General features: G+C 41.5%; 1 protein-coding gene across 6 annotated transcripts; it reads right to left on the reverse strand.

Annotated features, from left to right (window-relative positions):
• Positions 1 to 106: 106 nt before the first annotated feature.
• On the reverse strand, positions 107 to 22,575 carry LARP7 (La ribonucleoprotein 7, transcriptional regulator). 6 transcript variants are annotated; one of them, XM_064416118.1, is made up of 13 exons: positions 22,419 to 22,575; positions 18,943 to 19,151; positions 17,812 to 17,912; positions 17,628 to 17,711; positions 15,414 to 15,578; positions 14,858 to 14,966; positions 13,879 to 14,250; positions 13,179 to 13,308; positions 10,684 to 10,832; positions 9,737 to 9,858; positions 7,116 to 7,275; positions 5,056 to 5,147; positions 107 to 623 (listed from the first exon to the last, which is right to left on the reverse strand). In XM_064416118.1, the coding sequence occupies exons 2-13, from the start codon at positions 19,148 to 19,150 to the stop codon at positions 543 to 545; spliced, it is 1,773 nt and encodes a 590-aa protein (XP_064272188.1). In that variant the 5' UTR covers position 19,151; positions 22,419 to 22,575; the 3' UTR covers positions 107 to 542. The 6 variants fall into 6 exon arrangements, with proteins under 6 accessions (XP_064272188.1, XP_064272186.1, XP_064272187.1 ...); XM_064416116.1 differs by having other exon boundaries at positions 13,879 to 14,253; XM_064416117.1 differs by having other exon boundaries at positions 9,737 to 9,855; positions 13,879 to 14,253; positions 22,419 to 22,574.
• Between the last annotated feature and the right edge of the window lie 28 nt (positions 22,576 to 22,603).

Below are 22,603 nucleotides of genomic sequence, written 5' to 3' on the forward strand. Positions count from 1 at the left end.
ATGGCAGATTTCCTACCAGCCCTACCCACTTGAAAATAACAGAAGATTGTTTTCTTCTCTTTTGAAACAGCTTGATGGACTAAAAAGAGGCCTAGAGAGGTTTACGTAGCATTTACCACGTTTATTATTTATAGTATCATAAAAAGCAAATGGAAGAATTAGAGATACACAACTGAAATTCTCAAGCATTTTATTTTATAACCTAGTGTATAAAACATACAAAAAAAAAAAAAACCAACCCCAAAACAAAACAAAACAAAAGAAAAAAAAAAAAAAAGAAAATCTCAACAAACTGGAAGTGAACTAAAGGAAGACCTCAGAATACACATGTTCCAAAAAGCTTTACCTAAGGGCTCAGAAGCAGTAAACATTCAGCCTATTAAAAATGGGATTCAGAACCAATCTTCACACTTGCAGTCTGCAGAGTTATGGATCCAAGGGCCCGGGTTGAGTTGCTGTAAGCAGCAGTGGTTGTGAGGGCTGGTGCTGGATGTTCTGTCTGCAATAGCTGCAGTTCACTTCCAAGCTCACCCTCCCCCTGGTTAGTTGTCATCAGTGAAGCGAATGTGTTTGCTTGTTTGTTGAGTCTTCTCCAGCCGCATCCTTTCAGCTTTGGCAATCAACTGCAAGCAGCAAAAATGATGTGGAAAATCAGAGAAAAATCATATTGTTAGGATTTGACCTTACAATCATGGATGTATTCTATCCCTCCTTCCTCCCAGCATGGTTGAAGACGTGGAAATTGCAATTTCAAAATCCTAAAATACAGCCTCATACATAAAGTTTAAAAAGTCTATCCTTTTATTAGATTTATTTTGCTACTGATGTAGAAAAAACAAGGTTAAACCACAAGAAAGCCAAAAAGAATTCTTTATGGATATTGTGGAATTGTAAAACCGGAAAACCCCCCACATATATCCCCAGCATACCACAGAAACTCCAGATGAACACACTAAAGAAAAACCACAGAAGCCCAGAAACCACAAGAAACACACAAAATAAAAACCCCTCATAAACCCCATACATGAACAAACACACTGAAAACACACACAAAACCCCAAACCCAGGCAAAAACATTCACACTGAAACCACAAACTCACAGAAGAACACGCACAGCAACCACAAAACCCCTCAAACCCACACAAGAACATGAAGAAACCACAAACTCCCCGTCCCACCACAGGAATGCACACAAAACCACACACACGAACCACGAAACCCACAAATCAACACAAGAATACACACACAAAGGCTCGTGGAGAAACACCACAAACCAACACAACACCACAACCTGAAGGCACAAAAAACCCCACAGAACCCAAAGCATGAGCACACTCAAAGGCAAACACAGAACACATAACTCCCCCCCACAAAAAAAAAAAAAAAAAAAAATCCCACCAGGCTCCCTAAAAATAACAGAAAAAACCCAAACCCATAAGAAACACCACAACCAACCCCTGAAAATATGCAATCTGCCAAAAAAAATACCCAAATGAAAAAAATTACCAAAACTCTTCCAAGCCTCTCAAAACAACTCGAAAGCCTCGGTACACGAAGAGAAGTAAAAGTACATATAAAATCCCCAAACCCCACAAAAACCAACAGAGGCATGTACCGAACCCACAAAACCCATCACAATACACACAAAACCACACTTACAGAAACCACAGACCAACACAAGAAACCACACGAAAATGCACTCACACAGAACACAAAAATGCCACCAAAAAAAATTTTTTTAAAACCCACACAACCCTAAAAATTATAAATCACAATCCCCTCAAAAAAGCAAAACAAAACCAAAAAACCCAAACAAAAACCCACAGCAACCTCTATTCTGGGAACTACTCAACCATACTAGCTGGTGTTATGGGGTCACTTGCACCCCAGGCAATCCAGCGTGCCAGATTGGAACGAGTTCACATACAAATCAAATTATTTATTACTTCTGCATATGACTGAGTCCTGCACACAGCATGCAGGTGCACGTTGTGCTGCTGCACTCCCTGTGGCAGGCAACATTTGAGGCTTTCCCAAGCAGTTTCCAGCAATAAAATTGACCTCAAGATGGCTAACTTTTATTCTCTGGCGCCTAAAAAAAGCAGTTTAAAATAGTTCAGCCCTAAGGGAAGCAGAGTACAGTGGTTTACTCCTTCAGCATACGAGATGGAGAATGACAAACATGGGAAGGGAAGCTGTAAGATATGAGCTGCCCAGTTCATATTGCTGAGTGTTTCTATTAGAGAACTTGCAAGAGGCCTCTAAGATTTCCACTTCTAGCTCACCATTCCAGTAGCAGCACCTATGTGTAAGCACAGGGTTACTCCTGAATGCAAACAGGGATCAGCCATTCCACAGACACCAGGACAAGGTGTTCTGGGGGGACAGCTGTCCCAGGGCCACACACACAGGGAGCTGCCCCGAGCCCCAGGCAGCACCAGGAGAGCTCCCAGCCATTCCCACCGTCCTCCTTTGGCACTGCAAATCGTTCCTCCCTCCCCAAACACTCCATTCTCACTCCCTGCCAAATGCCTTTCACTTGTACCCCCCCTGGCACCCTGCTAAACTTCCTCCTTTCCCCCTGGAAGGGGTCCAAGGCGCAAAGGAGGCGCAGCAGCAGCTCCCCCCAGGAGATGAGGATCCAAGGGGAAGCTCGGAGGCACTCACAAAGCTTTGGCAAGGGGAGACTCCAATCAGTCTGGAGTTTAAGGCTACAGACTGATCAATTGCTCTAGGTCTGAATAAAGTGGCACTGCCCCAAAAAGCAGCTCTGGCTGGAAGTTTTCCATCTGTATCAGTAAATCACCGGGGTGGTTTCACCAGGCAGTTAAGCAGACAAAAGGGAAGATGGATTGGGAAGGGGCGGCAGAGAGGTGACAATCTAGCAGGCCTGGGGGAAAGACACTGGACACCTTTTTCATTCCAAAGGATTGCCATGCCTTTTCTGAGGGACCTTGGGATATCCCATCTCTTTTGGCCATCTGGTTTATTATAGGAACTGTGCCAGAGGAAGTGAAATCTCTACCACTTCCTTTGGTGTTGGGCACCGCACCAGCTATGTGCTGCAGTGATCCTTAACCATTATCCTGAGGAAAGCCAAGTAGGCCTGGAAGTTTTAGAAAACATGGAAAAGAGGAGTCTCAGACTGCCCCAACTTAAACGCTGTGTGCTGCCTGTGATGGGATGCAGTCCATGCATTTCAACACCGATTCAAAGAAAATATAAGAAGAATATATTAATTCCAATCCTAATGCAGCTAACAGGCAAAAAGCTCCACTTCAAAATGTTGTAAGGGATTTAAAATGTCAGTAACACAATGGACCTTGACAAGAAAGGCACACTAATGGCACGTTTTACTGAGTATGTTAAATTATGAATTATTATATTACTTTTTTCTACCTTTGAGACCTTCAAAAGGATTCACCTTGAAAGTACTAAGGAAAAATTTTCAAATGGGAAAACATTAATAGAATGAAAAACTATTTTTTCATTATTAAACTATATTTCAGGAATACAGCCTGTAAAAAAGCAAGGAAGGGGTTAAGACTTACTGACTGCAGCGAGGCATTCTTGTCTTGATGTTTTGCTTAACAGCGTTAGCATTTAAATAGAATTCGCTGGCTTTGAAGTTCACACCTCCCTGCACGGCAAGGTGATGGGCAGGGGAAGGAGCAAGAGTTTGCATCCTTGTGCTGCCAATTGTTAGGCAGAACCGAGACAGTTTGTATTTGCAAGCCTAGATGAGGTACATCACTGCCCAATTTACACCAGCTTGGTCAACAAATCTTCAAAAGATGAAGAAGAGAAACTTGAGAGCAAGGGCTCCCTACAGTCAAAATTAAAGCCAAAGGTCTTACTGACACCTTTGGTTTAAAAAAGTAAAAGTACATTTAAAAAATTCCTGGCAGCAATCAGAAAAAAAGCTGTGGTTTTCAAATTCCAAATTTCCTTTCTGCTTATATTAAAGAAAAATGGCTCGAGTCAATGCCATTTTTAGGCTTTCAAGAAAATTAAAGTAGACCTTTGAGCAAATTCTTTATGCCCATCTTTGTTAAAAAAACTCAACTAATTTGTCTGCAGGATCTTTGAAAGAACATTCACACAAACAGGATAAGACATGCAAAATATGCCTTGTACAAGATAAGGTTTTGACCTGTAGGACTGCTGCTCCTTGAGGTCAATTAAATATTTATTTTCCATTTTATATGGGACAGTGTTTTTTCCCTAGCGTCCAGGAAACAAAGAGTCTCCAAAGTCAACAACAAATAATTAAGGTCAGATGATTCTGAAGTTTTGCAAGGCACAGCAAAAAAAATTCAGGCTAAAGCCAACTCAGAAACCTTATCTGGAGTGTGTGTGAAGCAAACCTGGCAATAAAACGTCTGTGAAATACTCTCTGGCTCCTCTCTGTCAAGTCAGGGATCTGACTGGCTTAATCAAGGAACCCTTCATGCCTGGAAGGAGCTGCTGGGGCTGGAGTAGAGCTGCAAGTTCATTGCAACACTCCCTGAAGGCTGCAGCCCGGCGGGCACAGCCAGGAGAAGGCTGCAATGTCCCAGGCTGGAAGTGGAAGCTGTACAGCCATGGATGCTGGCTCAGAGAGAGGGCTCCTGACCACTCTGGGAACACACAGCCTTCACCACAGCATGAATAAAACTGTGCTAATTGTGAGAGAAATGAGATTTGTTCTCAAGAAAATGATTCTCTGGACCATACTAGAGATTTAAGAGTATAGCACTAAACTTGATTTCACTAGAGCACATAAGGACTACTTAACTTATTAATGAGCTCATCCAGACAGGGTTTCAAATGAAATCCAGCTTACAAATTAAATCCAGGCCTTTAGTCATGGACTTGACTTTCTGCAATTGTCAAATGACAAGCCTTGCACTTGTCAGCTGCAGCAGGACAGCCACACTCTACATTGCTGCCAGGTCAGTAGGAAGTGATTTAACAGAATTAAATACACAGAGCATCAAACCACGTGGAGCAATGCAGAAACTGTCATGTTTTCAGCCCTGGCTGCAGAGGGAAAAGCTGAGATGTGCAGGTTACCTTCTCAGTACCCCGCTTCTTTTCTCGAGGCTGGTTCAGCTTGGCTTGTCTGTCCACCAAAATCTTCTGCCAGTAACGTTGCTCATGGTCACCTCGGGGGAAAATGGACAGTGAGGAATGTCAATAAACGTAGCTATCAGAAGTGCATCCACTTCTTACACTCATTAAAATATCTGTTAGGGAAAGCCAACAAGTATTTCCCCAGTAGTCTTAAATTTCCTATCCACAGAAGCCATATAGAATTTCTCTCTACCCGTCATCAGCAAAAGGAGCTGAGTTTTAGCTGAAGTTTCACCACAGCACACACAGGCCCCTGTGATTTACTGATGTACTCAACCTCTGACACATTTTAAACAGCTACCAAACAGGAGGGAAAAAAAAAGTAATTACCGTAAGAACAATTGAAAATATTTTGTTTCATCAAAACCATTGCCTGGGGACTTCATAAGCTGTCAAGAATATTTGAACATGGGCAGCAACACAAAAGCAAAAAATCCTGCAGCTTTTCTCAGCAGCTACTTTGCAGGGAAGCAGCAGTTTGCCACTGTTCTTTCTGGTTTGTGATGTAATTATCACAATGGGAATTCTGTGATATCATTTTGCACGGTCTCAGGGTTCATCTTCAGCCGCAGGGAAGTTTCTGAATGATCTCCGAAAAGATTCCTGCAAAAGCTGACATCTCACCGTGATCACAGATGCATACCACCTTGCCAGATGCCAAGCTGAAGATACTTAAAGTCAAATCCTGAGGAGTAAAATACTACTGGGAAATCTTTAGTCCCTGCTGTAGAGATCATTAAAGGTTCTTTCCTTTTCATCTCTCACCTTCTGCCACCAAGTAAAACAAAAATCCTTACTGTGAGTCCTTTGTGCATTCCTGGAAAGCTTTTCCATTCTCATTTCAATGAACCAGTTAGAAATGGAATGCTCCTACAATGTAGTACTTACTCCTAATCTCCTACTATGTTCTGATGTAAGGACACAAAACCAGGGACAAACAAACAGTTGTAGGACACAAAATTTGAGGTTATTTCTGGACACACAGAGCACACAGGAGACAAATCTATCTCCAAATGACATTAGCAGCACTCACTGAGTCTCAAACTTCAATTAACTTTGATATGATCGTGAAGGTTAATGCTTCCATGAAAGCTTCTCCTCCTGCAATCCTTAACTGGCTTCTACATCCCTGCACCCACGAGACTGGGTCCTACACCAGGATTTAGGCAAGTGTGGGGTAAAATATTTTAATACAGATGAGGCAGTCTCATGTTGACTGTTCAACCTGTTGTTTTTGGGGGTTTTTCCCATATTTACATTTTTTGGTGCATCTTTCAAAGATACGAGTTTTATAAATACAACAAGTTTGACAGACCTTCTCTTTTTTCTATCCCTCAATACCACAGAGGCTTCTCCACACTTGGCAAACTAATCCTTGTCTAATACAAGATACAAATTTAGAACACACCACAACAGAACAGCACAGTCATTTCAGAAAGAAATAGCACATTAAAATGAAGTTGAAAAGTAGAGCCCTTCTTATTCTGGCCTAAATTATTCAACTTCCTGAAAAATAAAGATCAATTAGTAGGTAAGTGCTAAAACCCACTTTAAGTGCATCAGTGCTGTTAGATCCTTGCCATGTCATTTCACACATATGCTCAGTATTTTCAAGAAAGTCTTCCTTTAAAATTCTTTTGCATTATCAGAATGTTCTATTCATAAAGCTGCAATGTGAATTAGGTTCTGCAGTCCTTTGCCACTGAAAGTGAAGCAAATCCATCTAAAAGGAACAGAATTAGGTTCATACTAGCAAGTAAAAATCAGCATTTTGCTCTGAATGGTGGCATAAAATCCCTTCTTGTTTTATCAATTTCACAATAATTGCAAAATGAGAAGACTCTCAGAAAATAAAGCAACTAAATATGCAATCTTCTTTCCTCATATCTAAATACATCCATATTAGAGATATCTAAATATATCCATAAATTCACCAGGAATGATCCCTTTCACAGCACATAAGGTTTCTCCTGTACTTCCATGAAAAAAAGAAGTCTTACCAGTGAGAACTTCGAATTTCCAGTTGTTTTTGATCTGTATTTCTTTGTATGATTTCACGACAGTCTGTGCATCCTCAGGAGTCTTGAAGCGGACGTGACATTCGGTGTCCCCCTCCAGCATGTCAACATAAGCCACCTCAGCCAGCACTGCCAGAGCATCCTGTCAGAGCATGAGACAACACACACCATAAATCAGCCTTCAAAAAGAGAACTTAAAAAGAGTGACTTTTGACCATTCCATTTGGAGGTCGTTAACATTTTCAAAAAGGTCATGAAGTAGGAGGCAGTAACTGAACTTTGTCATTTAATCGATCAATCCCTTGTCAAAGAGTTTTGAATTAACATTTTTCCCTAAGAAGGTTATAACCGAATTCTGATTTATGAGCCTGCAACATCTTGCCATCTATCTCTCATCCTGCCCTCCCATTAACAATTTAAAGCAGTAATTCCTGGAAACGTTATGGTATCATTTTACTAATGGAGCATCACCCATTTATTTCAACACTGTATCGGATTTTTTTCAAAAGTCAAAACTGTGCACTATAACGTCGACAGATCTCAGCCTAACAGAAAAGTATCAAACTTGATTCTGCACATTAAATGCACAAAAGCAAGCTCATGCATGGCAGATGATTTGAGAAAGGAGCAATAGCAAAACAACTCTATCAAGTGACCTCTGCCTGAAAATTTTCACTGACAGCTGAAGGGAGAAGAGTCACAAATGCTCTTGCAGATGAAGCACTTCACTTGTAATTCCTGCTGTTAGGGAAATTAACTAGGACCACACATTCCTAGTCAATTTTGTTCACAGCAGGCAGCTCGAGTACGACGCTTCTATTCAGGAATCACACACTGCTTTTAACCCTCCACTACCAAGGGCAGCCTTAAAACAAAACAAAAATTAAGTGACAACACTGTTAAGATTATTTGAGAGCCAACAAAAGCTATTTTCCAGCTTTATTCTGTTATCCCAAAGTCATAATTTCTTGGAAAACTTAAACAAACCAAAGAGTCGTTGGGGCTGGCAAAAGTTAGTAGCTCTGAGGAGCACCTTAAGGGCAAAATAGGGAAGCAGAGAAGAGTAAAATTAAAACATCAAAACCATATTTAAACTACACTGCAATGACCTTCCCAAGTCGTGTGGCATGCATCTTTGCTCCCATACAACGAGAAATGCAGCTCAGCTCTGGAAGTCTGAGGGAGAAAAGGCCTGAAGCACTGCTTAGTGGCAGTTTGCTGCAGCTGACAGCCCAGAAACACAGCAAAGCCAGGTCTGGTTGCACTTCTGCCTTCCACAAAGTTATGCAACTAGTGTGGCCAAAAAAAAAAAAAAAAGGAAAAAAAAAAGAAAAAAAGGAAAGAAATATCAAAAGAACTTAAGTTTTCTGGTTTTTAAACACTAAGCTTTGCTGCTGCCCACAGCCCATCAGGGTGTGACACAAACTTAGCCCAGTGAGGTACATCCTGCAGTCCAAGAGGCCCTCACAGCTTACAGGAACAATTTGTAGCACATTCTCTCTGTGTCTCCAGCACTCAGCCAGCTGCCTTCAGACACACGGAGACAGACCAGGCTGATGAAGCTGGAGCCTGCACCACGGTGAGATGAAGGTTTTCAGTGAGTCTCTCATGTTGTTAGGTTCATGCACACACCAAGCCTCACACACTCACAAGCAGCCGCTGACTCGAAATGGCCTCCCTGGCTACAAATGTTTGATAAACAGTAGCAGACATCGGATTTTAAACCATTCCCTCGCTGTTCTGAGTGGGCTGGATATGTATGTGCACCAACCTGAGCTGAAGTGGTTCAAATTCTTTGCAGCTGTTACTCATCCTAAAGTGCAATTCAGGAAAGATGAACTGCGTAACATTAATGGAAAATGCAGGATCTGGAAAAAACCTGTCATTTCATTTGGAAAACTCCTAATATTGCCATTTCAAAAGAATGAAGCCTAAAACGGCTATTTTCCTTAAAAAGAATTTATGTGTGTAACTTTTGGTCTGTATCATCACATAAAACTGAAGGTATCTAACCACTTTTTAAATCGAGCACTGGCATTAGAAAAAAGAGACTGAATCAACAAGTTCCACTGCTGTCACTCTTCCCTGAAATGGAGTTTTTGTCATTGTAAAACTTTCTGAAATAAAGAAAATTGGTTTCTCATGCAGAGAGCATTTTCCTGCCCCCAAATTCCCGTTAATGATAAAAACACCATAAACTTTTACAAGTCCCCACAGGTATACTTTTACAGCTCTCTTGTCAGGATGACTGGCACAGTGGCAAACGCAGAACACTGAAGAAGTCTCCAGGTGCTTTTTTTTTTAAACTGGAAAGCACCAGAGCATTGCTTAGTCTCCTCAATATTTTCATGATAAACTTGACATTGCTCCAAGGACAATAAAGGCTTGGTTTTACTTTGAAACATCCTCCTTTACCCTATTTTGCCACTTACAAATTCTGCCATTTACAGACACTAAGGAATTTTCACTCAGCTACTGGCCAAATAGATTAAAAAAAGAAAAAAATCAGTGAGACTGGGTGAAATGGTACTCCATATTCAAACATTTGGGGGGCAGGGTAAGAGGAAAGGCTAACAGCTACCCCGAGGTTACAAAGGCATTACCTTGATCTGCTTCCTGCCCGGCAGGGGCTCGGTGCTAATGATCTTCACAATTACTCCGCTGACAAACTGAGGCCCCATTGTGTTGGCCTTGGCGGGAGGGGCACAATCTTCACTGGTGGCTGCTCAAGTTAAAAACAGAAAACAGTTTTTACATTTATTAGGCTGAAAAAAAAAAAAAAAGACATTATGAAAGCACAGATGTAACAATGTAAACAAGCATCAAATATTGTTACTGCAGTTTGAGGTTTATTAAAAGAAGGATCAAGGTTGTCCAAAGGTTCAAGCGAATTTTACTAAAAAAAAAACAGCTTCAAGAAAAAGTCTTTGAGAAATTTTTACAGTCCATAAGGTCCTTCCTATAAAGACATTTTATATTGTACCAATAGTAACCCCGCAATTATGGAGTGATTAAAAACATGCAGAGGGCCACTGCAACATCAGTGTTGAGGTTAGTGAAGGGAAGCAGAGTATTCAGAGAAAACAAAATAAAGAAGAATTGTAAACAAAAAAAAAAAAAGGGTAGACATTTAACTACAAAGATATAATTTCAAAGCTCCTCTTATGTGTAGAGCTGATAAAGTCCAATTTCAAGCTGGTTTATGAAATACCTCTGGTACAGTTAAACCCAAGCAGGTCTGGCCCAAGCTGCACCAAGAAAGCTGATTGTTCATTTACCTCTCTGAAGCCTAACAGTGACAATTACCTAAATTTATCTGTAAATTTGTAAAACATACTGAAATCACTTCTGTATTTACTTACATAACTCCTTAGAAGCAAATCCACCGTAATATAGGGAGGGGGTAACTTTTACTATCTGACCTTTTGAGAAAACAGCAACATTTCACAAAATAAAGGCTTGTGGCAGCGTTTCTGCAAGACCAGGGTCTTGCACCATTTGTGTTAGCATATGACAAAGAGTAATGAAACAAGACAAAACCCAGGATTACTTTTGTCATTTTCAGATTTCTGCACACCAGACTCCGTCTCCATTTCTCCCACGGGCTCAGGTTTGATTTGAGACATCGTTTTCTTTAAGGAGGCCATACTGGCTTTCTGCAGAGCCAAATATTCTTGCTTCAAACCCATCCATTCAGTCCTAAAAGCAGCAACACAGGCACAGGATGTCAGTTGCAAACCGATGTTTAGAAATGTACAGGTAATTGAACAGGTTACAAACAGCTTTAGGTGGACTTGGTGAACAGTGCAGACCGTTCTGCCACCGGTGATGTCCCTGCACTTGGGTCAAATTCAGTTTTGTCCCTAACTCAATTTCCCACGACTTTGCTTCAGAGAGTTCCAACAACATCAACCTATCATTCCAACAGAGCGGCTTTCAAATTTGCTTTAAATATTCAGACAGCATAGAGAAGAGTTTAGTGAACTGTGTTTTCCACTGGAACTACGCAGAGCACAGGCACCAAATTCAGAGTTAATTCAGAGACTGTGAACTCCCAATTCACTGAATCAGTTCAGTGAACCCGCTCCTGTGTCACTACATTAAGAATCAGTCATTCATTTTCTAGAAAAAAATCATTGCTGGAAAATCAACAACTGGTTAAACTCACCCAAAACCTACCTAGATAAGGACATTCCTCCCTATTCAAATGCATTTTGGTTAAAAAATACCCCCCCATGGAAGCAATTTATATATTTACATACATTTAACATGGAGATGTTTCTGCAAACAGCCAGAGCTTTGCTCCACAGCAACACAATGCCCGCAGTGCCACTGTGAGAACGACTCATTGTTACCCTAATCTGTGCTATCAAACAAGCTGATAGAGGATTTTTAAAGAGGAGGATATCTTGTGGTAATGGTTTTAGCTGTTAACACTGACAACTGTATACTTCAAAAAAGCATCCAGACTCGCCCAGGATCGTACATTCTGAACGGAGCAAAGGCATTAAAATAACAAAAGAGCCACGTAATGATTCTTGGAGATAAAAAGGCAACACCATCCCACAGCAAGGTTTGGTATAAATACAACCTCAAGGAGGAACTTTGTGACTTGCCCACTCAAGCAAGAGGAGATCCTGCACGATGGGTCAGGCAAGTATTTGCAATGCTTATACGCTTTAAACATTTTACAATTTACCCTGTTGCTACAACTGAATAAGTTTTAACCAAAACTCTTCTGTTTGTTGCTCAGAATGTCAATGGCAGAGGACAAGCTGCGCCGACAACCCTTGTTTTATTTTATTTTATTTTTTTATTTTTGTGGACCCCTTTTACTTTAACATGGAGGTGCTTTCTGTGGTATAGAAAAAGTAAGTGCTTCCATGTTTTAGTAGAGGTGAATCCTGATCGCAATCCTCAAAGTTCATCCGGGATTATATTTTTTTTTGGGCCTGCACTTCAGTTGAAGATTTTTAGATCCTGAAGAAAGAAGTTTACCTGTGAGCAGATCTTTTTCAAGAGCTAAAATCCAAGTGGCTAAAGTTCATTTGAAACAATTTTTAGTTTTGAAGGTCTCCCTTTGCTTTAACATGGAGGTACCTGCTGCCTAAAAAAGTAAGTGCTTCCATGTTTCAGTGGCGGTGGATCCTAATGTTCGAAGGCTTCTCACAGGAAATGTGCATAGATCTATTATTATTATTATTATTATTATTATTACTGCTGTTTTGTTTCAATTTTATGTATTTTTTTTCCCCTGAAGGACCCCCACAACTTAAATGTGGATGTGCTTGCTTTGGTTCTCAACAGTAAGTGCTTCCATGTTTTAGTGGTGGTGAATCCTTTTAACCTCAACAATTTTGTATGGAAATGTATCAAATAATAAAAAGATGTGGTGTTCCATAAAGCACGACTTTGCAGCAGCACAAGGCGGCGAGGACCCCCTCTACTTTAACATGGAGGTACTTGCTGGATGCCTAAAAAGTAAGTGCTTCCATGTTTTAGTTGTGGTGACTCCTGAAAGCCCAACGCTTTTGGATTACAACGTTGGCAGAACTCTACACATCAAGCTATGAAAATTCAAACGCTGCTATTTCAATCTGCTTGCTACAGGCTAATACTGTTGCTAATATGCAACTCTGTAGTATAAAAATTGGAATTGCACTTTAGCAATGGTGATGGACTGTCAGACATTCCAAGACTTCAGGAATAAATAATTTTAACTTTGAAATATGGTGATTTAAAATTTTTAAGCAATAAAACTATACAAAACATGTGACAATTTTCCTACAAGTGACTAAACACTACATTCAAACATTAAAAATATGGTACCACAATGCAACAATGTTTACAATACCCCCATGGAACGAGATTAAAACCTCTGGGTTTATTTCAGAATTATAGGAGGTGTGACCACTGGAAAAAATGGGGGATTTTGTTCTCATTTAGGAGGTCCCTTTACAAAGCCAGCCAACCAATTTCCCTAGTACTACTATTAAGGAAAAAAAAATCAGTGATATCACAGAAAAGGTAATTCATGTCACCTACTTGGAGAGTACCCTGAGGGGAATGACTTCTTCACCCATTTTGTGTCTCTCTTTGTGCTTTTTCTTGTGTTTCCTTTTTGATTTGGAGAGGGATGTGTCTTTTTTGTCTTTGTCCTCTTCTGCAGAAACTTCTGCATTGAAACAGTTCAAATGAAAACATTTATTCAAACACGGATAGTTAAACCTTATTATACAATAAAATCACATTCAATATCTACTGGTCCCTTCTATTAACTGCTTCTGGTCCATTTAATTGACTACCCAAGTTTACTTTGCTTCTCACACTAAATCTCATTTCACTGCAGCTCTTCTTATCTCATGCAACAAACGGGTCATTACCTTTCCCTTTTGTATTTTAATTTATTTATCTAGATTCCCCTGCTGTCTCCATTTGCCCAGGCTGTCTGTTTAACCAAACTTTACTTCACTCAAGTTCTATTGATAGAATCTTCTTTGAACTATTTTGACTTCTGATTAGATCTCCCTACTTCAGTGTTGCAAGTTCTTCCTCATTCTCCTTGCAGCTCCTCCTTGGAGTGACTCCTTGCAAGGTTTAATTTTAACTGTAGGGAATATTTATATGCCCCAGCTGATCTAATGCTTCCACTCAATCCATCCCATCACTCCTCATCCATAAGGAATATCTATCATTCCGTTTCATTCATGCATAGAAATCGTAATTAAAAGACAAGAATTCTTACCATTGGAATCTTTTGGAGCTTCTGTTGTTTCTTCTTTTACTGTTTCAGCTTCATCTTTTTCAGCAGCTTTCTTAACTTTTGGAGCTGATGTCTCACCATCCCCTGAGGTGGTTCTTTTTCTCTTTCCTGGCCTGCTTTCCCAGGTTACCTCTGAGCTTTCAGTTCTGTCCCATTTCCTCTTCTCCCTTTTGGAGGGCTGCTTGGGAGTCTCAGTTCCCTCCATCTCAGAGCACTCAGATGGAGTCCTGTGTCTTTTAGACTTGGGTGCTGGCTCTGTTGTATTGTTAGTGTTAGATTCCTTTGGCTCTGCAGCTGCCTGTGCATTGCTCTCTTTCTTGATTTTGGATTTCTTCTTTTTCTTCTTTTTCTTCTCTTCTGGATTAAAATCACAACATTTAAAACTGCCCATGATTAAACGCTAGATTGGATTATTTACTTAAGCTACACAAAGCAGCATAGAATAAATTGGGTTATTACTCTATGGAAGGGATGCAAGACACGGACACAAAAGTTTCTCCTGGGTGCTTTAAGAGGAGGAAAAAACTGTCGAAAGCAGTGTTTGAAAACCATCGGTTTGATTTTTTTTTTGTTTGTTTTTACTTAACAGTTGCTGGTATAACAAAGAACTGGTGATAATTGTGAGGAATACTATTGTTTTATCATTAGGCTTACAAAAAAGAGGGAGGGTGTCTGAGGTATGTGAAATTGTATTACACCACCAGAAATGAGGGAAAATGCTTTCGTGATGAAGTTGCAACATAAATCTGGCATACTGGTTTGTAAATTACAGCAGATTTTTCATACTTCAACCCACTGGCCAAACACAGCAAGGTGAAATGTTATGAAAAGCTTTTAAGACACATGGAATTAAACTGCAGTAACAAAGCAGGTGATCATTTTCTCTTCAGAAGCTGAGGCACAAAACTGATCCAAGAAACTTAATAACACTCCTTGATGCCAGTAACTTAGCACCACTTACCTACTACAGTGTTGTCACCTGAGTTCAGTGTAGGAACTGGTTTATTTTTTACTGTTTTGGGGAAAATCCCAGGTTTCCGTGGTGCTTCTTCTGGTGGATTATTCAAAAACTAAAACGAGGAAATGGAGAACCACATAACACCACAAAACCATACTTTCTTTAGAGTCTGCATTCAAGTTAAAACCAGCAATCCTCATCACATTTCAATATATACTTTCAAAACACATTTCAATATAGAAAATTATTTCAATATAGAAAATATGACTGTGCTTGCTTGATGAAACTGAAACTTGCCAAACAAATTACTTACCAAAAAAAAAAAGCCATTATTATCTAAATCTTCCGGTTATTAATAGAATTAAATCTAAAGAATTGTAGCACTGATTGTAGGTGTGGGAGCAGGAAAGAGGAGCTAACTCCTGTTAAGTGAAGCCTTTAAATGGTGATATTTTGGGAATTTCTCTAAGATTCAGTGGGTGACCTAGTAAAGAGCACAGCATTCCTATCACAATGTGTCACCAGGAGCAATGTCAGCAGCAGAGGCAGCAGCACTCACCTCAATGGCTTTCTCTGCCTGTTCCTTAGTTTCAAATTCAACAAAAGCAAAGCCCTTTGGATCCCCAGTACTCCTATAGCGGGGGATACTGACGTAAACTACATTGCCACACTTCCCAAACACCCGTTCAATCCAACTGTGATTGACATTTTTGGGAAGCAGCTCCTAAAAGAGAAAAAAAAATAAATTGAAGTTTGATATCAAAAGCGTTGAGAGGCAAAGTAACCAGGTAGCAAAAAGTGACCTGAGAACAGATTTCTAATTATTCATATACCTATAACAATATATTATGTATTTAATTTTGCTGCTTATCTTCTTCACATGACAAATACCAAGACCCCACCTGCAGCTGGATCTTCGCAACACAAAATCTCAGTAACTTTCAAAGCTCGGAGGAAATACCAGACTGGCTTGTCCAAAACTACCCTCTGCAATGCAGAAGCTATTTTTTTTAATTGGTGGCAATGCAGGAAGGTATCACAGAAAGAATTCCTACAGACCAGTAAAGAGTCACTACTGATAAAATTTTTAGCGGTAGCCAATATTTTAAAGTTTAGCAGTTACAGCTTAATCCGTCAGATGAGCAGAACCTTTTTCAGCAGCTTCTTGGATGACAAAATTGTCTGATTTTTACTTCTATAAAGTATTATAGCAACATGTGTTAGCAGCTTGCAGACACTGTGCCTGAGTTCAGCATTTCCCCTCCCCAGTCACACAGAAATCGTGTCACACCAATTTCTCACTAGACCCAACTGAACACTTTAAATTCCCACTCTCAAATTCATGCTTAAACTACAACCGTGTCGGCACTGTTTCTTTCTCTTTTTTTTTCCACAAGTTATTGCACTAAAAGGTTCTCCTTGTAGGGAAACACTTATCACATTCAGATTTTCTTCTTTTTTGTTTGGCTTTAGGTTGAAAAGCCAGCTACTTCAAGTTTTAATAGTATAATAGTGAAGTCTATGGTAAAGCATATTAAAAAGTCAGATAATTTCAGAGCAATTTAACTTACCAATACCTGGACTACTTCTACTCTCCCATTGCCACATACCAGCTACTTACAAAACATTTAGCCACACACTTAAGCTCTGTATGGACAGTGTTGCTCAAGACTTAGAATATCTTATCCAAAAAACGACAAAGTATTTCAGAGTTCTAAGCAGTCCCTGTAATCATGTTAGGAAAATATTATGTCTGGCACATTGTATTTAAAAAAAAACAAAACAAAAGCCAGCCACCTTTTCCGGGCTTTTGTTCAGCAAGGAATCACCAGAGCAGATCAGTTCCTCCTTATCTGAATGGGCTGGCATTTTGGCCATGATTACTGTATATCTTTATCACAGAAAACTCTGGAAAATACTAACTCAGCTGTTAACAGCTACAGGTACACAGCAAAAATTGTACCTGTCATAAAAAGCAAATAGAGACAAAGTAAATTCCACAGTGGCTTCAAATCTACTAAATAAAATTGTCCAGGGTTTAAATAACCAAAAGCTCAACCACCAGATTTCTTTCCAATCCAATGCTTAGTTGGCTCCACAAAGTAACAGCTTTTTCACTCAGAGAGGGCTGAAATACCATGGTGAGATGCAGACTTATCCCATCAGCACAAGCCATTTTCATTTAAATTAAGCAGCCATTCCAAGCAAGGTGGGACAGTGGGGTATTAGGAGGATAGTTAAAATTTTTCAGGTGTAGTCAGCCTGGAAAAGAATGGTGTTTGTGTGTACAAAACCAGAGGCACTTACAGTAACAGATCTTATAAACAGATAATGCTGTTTAAAGTACCCTGATAAACTTGGGAATGCAGCTAGATCCTGTTTGATGAAGCTAATGTTGTTGTTATTAGAAAGCTTCAACTACATTAATGTAATTAGCAAATATTTCTTAATACCACTGGTGCTCCTCTAATGGCATTAAAAAAGCCCAGTGAGCACAGCAATAGCTCAAGGCAATGAAATTGCACCTTTTCAGCCTGGGAACAGCACTGGGCTCGGCATTCAAAACCATTTAAGCTGGCACAAGAGATCCGGGCACCAAACAAAGCCCTTTCTTGCCACAGCCCCTCTCAGCTCTTGCCCACCTGTCCGTGCTTAATTCACTCCTTTTCCCTTTGCTGCACAATCAGCAGCAGCCAAGGAAAGCCCTGCTGCACAAATGGAGTTTCCCTAGTGAGGAACCAAGGGGCAGGGGCACACACAAGCCCAGCCTTACCACATAGACAGTCCGACTGTCCACGTCCGTCGGGCGCTCGCCCAGGGGCTGCCGTCTCCTGATCCTGGTTCCTTCCAGGTCCAGCTGCAAGCAGGGACAAACAAGCATTTGCCATGAGATTATTGCTGACTTCAGCAGAACTTTTCCAGCACCAGCAAATACAGAAGGGTGAGATGTTCAATACCTCTACAACAGATGAACTTTTAACTGCCCGAGCGATCAGCTTCCCATCAGTAGTCAATTTTTTCATCTTGTTGAAAGAAACAAGAAGTGATATGTCAACATCTAGGGGGAAAAAAAAAGTGTAATTATGAAATCAGGTGATGTGCTCTACTCCACTTGATTTTTTGTGAAGCAATCAGCAAGTTCTAAGTGCAGTATTTAACCAAGAATTCACAGAAAAAATTTACTGTCAAAATTTAAGTTTTAAGTACACCTAAATTTAATTTTCTTCTGTGCTAACCGCTATCAAAGGAATTTTCTTTTTTTACCTCCCCACTGATAACTGGTGTCTTTGAAAAGAAAGGAAGAAAACCCACTTTTCTGATGTAGTTTCACAGCACAAAAACCAATTTGCATTGAAAATATGCCTCTTCTTCAAGTACTCATTGAGTATTTAACCCGGTGCTGCCAACACAGAGCCCCCTGCTTGCACTTCAGTTTCCACCAGACATGGTGCTAAAATCTGGACAGAAAATCGTGCCCTAGTCTTAATAAAGATTTAGACATGGCTAGCATCTCTAGAAAATGTAGGGTAATTCCTACTTATTTATCACTTCAGTAATTATTTAAAGGGGCCCTTAGTAAATTTCAAACAACCCCATTAAAAATTGTCTGAACAGACTCACAGTAACCCTACAAGCAAACACACAATTTCTTATCAAACTTGTAGAGAGAAAATTAACAAAATACCTATGCTTAACAACATATTCGAGTGACATTTTAATTTCTGCATCTATCTACCCTGCAAAACAAGTTCAGTACCTCTGAGGGCCAAATGACTCTTGTTTCATGGCTTGTTCTTAAAATTATATAAAAATGGACCACGAAAATCAGGTGTCCCAAACAGTCATTTCTACCCTGGCAGATGTCTTTATCTTAGAGCTGCCAGGACAGGAGAAGTGATAGAGCAAATTTTTTAAATCTAGTACTAGTTTTATCTCCTGAGCTGCTGAGGCTGATTTCCAGCATGGAACTCCTGCCTTTCCCAGGAGAAGACATGCACCTCAAAATAACCTGTCACTGGTGCCAGCAACACAGGGAAGAACAAAGTGAAACTTAAGTGTTTGCTGAAATATACTGAAAATAAACTTACACCCATCTCTGGACTTCTCTATTTGTTCTCGAAGAAATCTGTCTTTGTGGAGATTAACATCACCAAACCAGAAATCCACTTGCTTGGCTATATCTGCCAGCACCTGTTTAACTCTTGACCTCTTCTTCTTCTCTTTTTCCTTTTTCTGCTCGGTGCTTTCTTCTTCCATGGCTTTGTCTCTCACTGTTTCAGTCTCCATTCCTGTCATTCTGCCAAATGAGACGTAAATATAATTTTAAAAACACAAAAGGAGTTATTGCAAAGACTAAAAGTTCTTGTTTAATCTTCTGCCCTGTTATCTGAAAAGCAAGTTAGTTGCTAAAAAGAGTCTACAACAACTAAAGCTGAAAAGCAGGTAATTTCCCCCCTCATAAAGACGTTTCTCTAAGAAATGAAAAAAGATACATTATTTTTTCTCCACTCCCCCTAACTCACAGTACAAACCATTAGAATGATCACGCACAAAACCCACGAACACTACACACTTCAGAAACTAATCTAAGTAAGGTTGTTTTTTAAAAGTTTGTCTTTATTACGTCAAACATGCAAAGCACTCACTCCAGCAGCTAGCAAGGCCCTGCCCAAGAGCAGTAAGTCAATAAAGTGTCCCTAATGGCAAACCCAGGTCTGTCAGAGCTCCAGAACAGGCCCCTGGAGAATAAACCCTAACTAGAACCAAGTGACTTCATACACAGATTCATCTTGAAAAAATATAAAACAGTTTTAATGCATCGATTCATCTCTTTTGTTCACGGTTCAATTGAGACCTGCCAGTCACCACTTCAGTACCTCATTTCACACCAGCGAAACAATGCAACGCTGCCAGAAGCAGACAGCTTCTGGAAAATTAAATTAACACAAAAATTAAAGTCATTAATGTTGCAATCACCATATGAAAGGCTTCTCAGCTCTCTGCTGAGGCAGCAGCCATCAGAGAGGAAGCCCCCCTCGACAACAGGATGGCGAAATGGAAATGGTCCCCAAATTCTTGTGCAAATCAGGCTTCCTCAGCCGGAGATCAGCTTCTCCCCCGCTGTGAGCTGCCGACTCCAGATAGTGAAAGGTCAGCAGTCACCTTGGGAAGATAAGCCAGGTAAAACTGCTCAGCAAGTTCAAGCTCTGCCCAAGGCCTTCAGCAAGGCTTTTACATGAACAACCAGCAGGCAGCTGAGCCGAGGGCTGCACTGAGCGCTTCACCAAGGCAAAATGCCATTAAGAACAGCGTGAGGGGACCTCAGCAGCACAGCTCTGAGCACAGCAGCACAGCTCTGTTCAACTCAGCTCGGGACTTCCTTCCCAGAAGAGGGCTCCTCCTCGGAGCTAAGGAAAGGCAGCTGCCAGCTGCACTCCAGGCTCTCTCCTCACTTGGTGCTTTAGAAGTGAAGCTTTGAGGAAACTGCTTTGTGTCAGAGCAAGTATCAACGATCAACAGGTACATAAAAACCCAAGGAATTAATTCAGCCATCTCCTGGGTGCCCGGGTGTAAGGCGCTCTGGATTTCTCACATGCCAACTCTCACACTACCAGCACTACTCTGATAAACAAATTAAAATCAGAGCACAGCAAAAGCAGGGTCCAAACCTCACACTGATAAAGCAAAGGTCTCCTCAAAAGAAATAAAATCGCAGTGCCTCTGTATGCCAGATGAAACCAGAAAAGGAGGGACAATTAAACAGGGGGAAGGAACTTCAGGAAAGCAAAGATAATCATAATAAATAAATAACACAGCTCCACACTCATCTACAGACTCGATTAAAGTTACAGATTTCAGTGCTAATCCGTATGCAACCCCAGTTTCTATTACTATCAACATCTGGAAAACAGAATAAAACACAACTGTAATACAAGGCCTGGAAAAAAAAGGGTGCAGATATAAAATATACTTTATTCTTTTAAGCACGGATGCAAATGTGCGTTTGCGTGGGGTATTTTAATAATTATAAATGGGGAAATAGGGGATGAGGGAGAAAAAAGAAGAATCCGAAACACTGTATGTACTAAAGTATTTTTTTACAAAATGTTTTTGCAGAGTCGGGGGCAACCCTACGTATGTACTGCAGAATAAATGCAAGTATGCAGCAGACCTGAAACTACTTAAAAAGACACATCCTGAAACAGTTTTACACCAATACAGACACAGGCAGAGCTGCAGGGTGAAGTTCCTGTCCTGCCCTGAAACTTCTCTCTCTGCAAAGCGAGGTAACAAAGGACAGGAGTTAATCCATGGGGGCCAGCGCAAATTTCTTAACCTAAAACCAGTGAAAACTCTGCCTTTCCCCTCCCATTTTACAGAATGAAACCAATGCATTATTTTAAACTGCAGTTTTAAGGCATTTGATGGATTTAATGAGACCGGTGTGCCCACAGACAGAAAAGGCTTTGCTTCCACTTGGCAGAGATGAGTGTTAAAGCTGTTCCCACGCACAGAGATCCCTGTGTGTTAGCTGTGCCCTTCCCTCTGCCTCCTCAGGAGGCGCAAAGTGGATTTATTTGGGCTCAAGACTGGACGTGGGACTTAGTGCCACGGTCTGGGTGACAAGGTGGGGACCGGCCAAAGGTCGGACCCAGAGGTCACTTCCAGCATAAGCGATTCTGTGGTTTTAATTAAAATATAAGCCAGCACCAGACTGATTGGGTGGATTCACCTGTATGACACCAAAAGGACAGCCCAATTTCTTCGCCGCACAATATCTCACCCTCAAGAAACACAACTGAATTTTAAGAACTTATTTCAGGTTCTTCCCCGCGGGGACAACCAGGGGATTAGGGAACTGGACAAGCAGCAGAGCTGCTGGAGGGAAACAGAAGGAATGAGTACTTGGAGGTGGTTACAAAAACCAAGCATTCTGCGGCCCAGGTAGCTGCTGCATGACCAAAACCACTGAAAAATCTATGGAAGAACCTCACCTTCTTTACTTTTCAAGGGAGAGGCAGATCACAGAGTGAAATAGATTTTTCTAGCCCTGACTGTTCCTGAGAAGCCTGACCACCACACACTTACCACAGGACAGGTACTGACCACTGCAGGTGCTGCTGCTGAAGGCATGTACAGAGTTTACCGACAGAACACTCAAAAACACAAGCCCAGACTAAGCCTGAGGGCCCCAAAGCCGCTACAGCACGAATCCCTCGGCATCAAGGCACGGCACCACGCACCAGAGCCACTGCGCATCCCTGGCGGCCAAAGCGCCGCGGGGCAGCGACCAGCCCTCAGCACGGCGCCGTCCGGGTGGGGATCAGCGGGCACCGGGAGAGGGGGACACCGGGGGCGGGCAGAGGACGGGTTCGGGTGACACTTTTGGGGCCCGAGGGGCCGGGACGGGCGGGACGCCCCGGCGGGGCCCTGAGGGGAGCGCGCGGGGTGGGGGGGGCGCTCCGCGCGCGGGCGGCGGGAAAGCCGCCGGGGGGCCGACAGCGCCCCCTGTCTGCGCCGCCGCCGCCACCGGCGAGCCCACAGCCCCTCCCCGGCCGCTGACCTGCTGCCGCCGCCGCCGCCACACCGGCCCGGCTCCGCCCGGCTCTCCGCGGCTCTGCCTCCGTTCTCGGCGCGACCGCTCTCCCGCCTCCTCCGAGGAAATAAATAACGATTTGGGGAAAAAAAAAAAAAAAAAAAAAAAGGCCCGGCGGCGGCGGCGGGGGCGCGCCGGGCTGCTGCGCGCAC

Source organism: Passer domesticus, chromosome 4, assembly GCF_036417665.1.
Source record: "Passer domesticus isolate bPasDom1 chromosome 4, bPasDom1.hap1, whole genome shotgun sequence".
NCBI lineage: Eukaryota > Metazoa > Chordata > Aves > Passeriformes > Passeridae > Passer > Passer domesticus.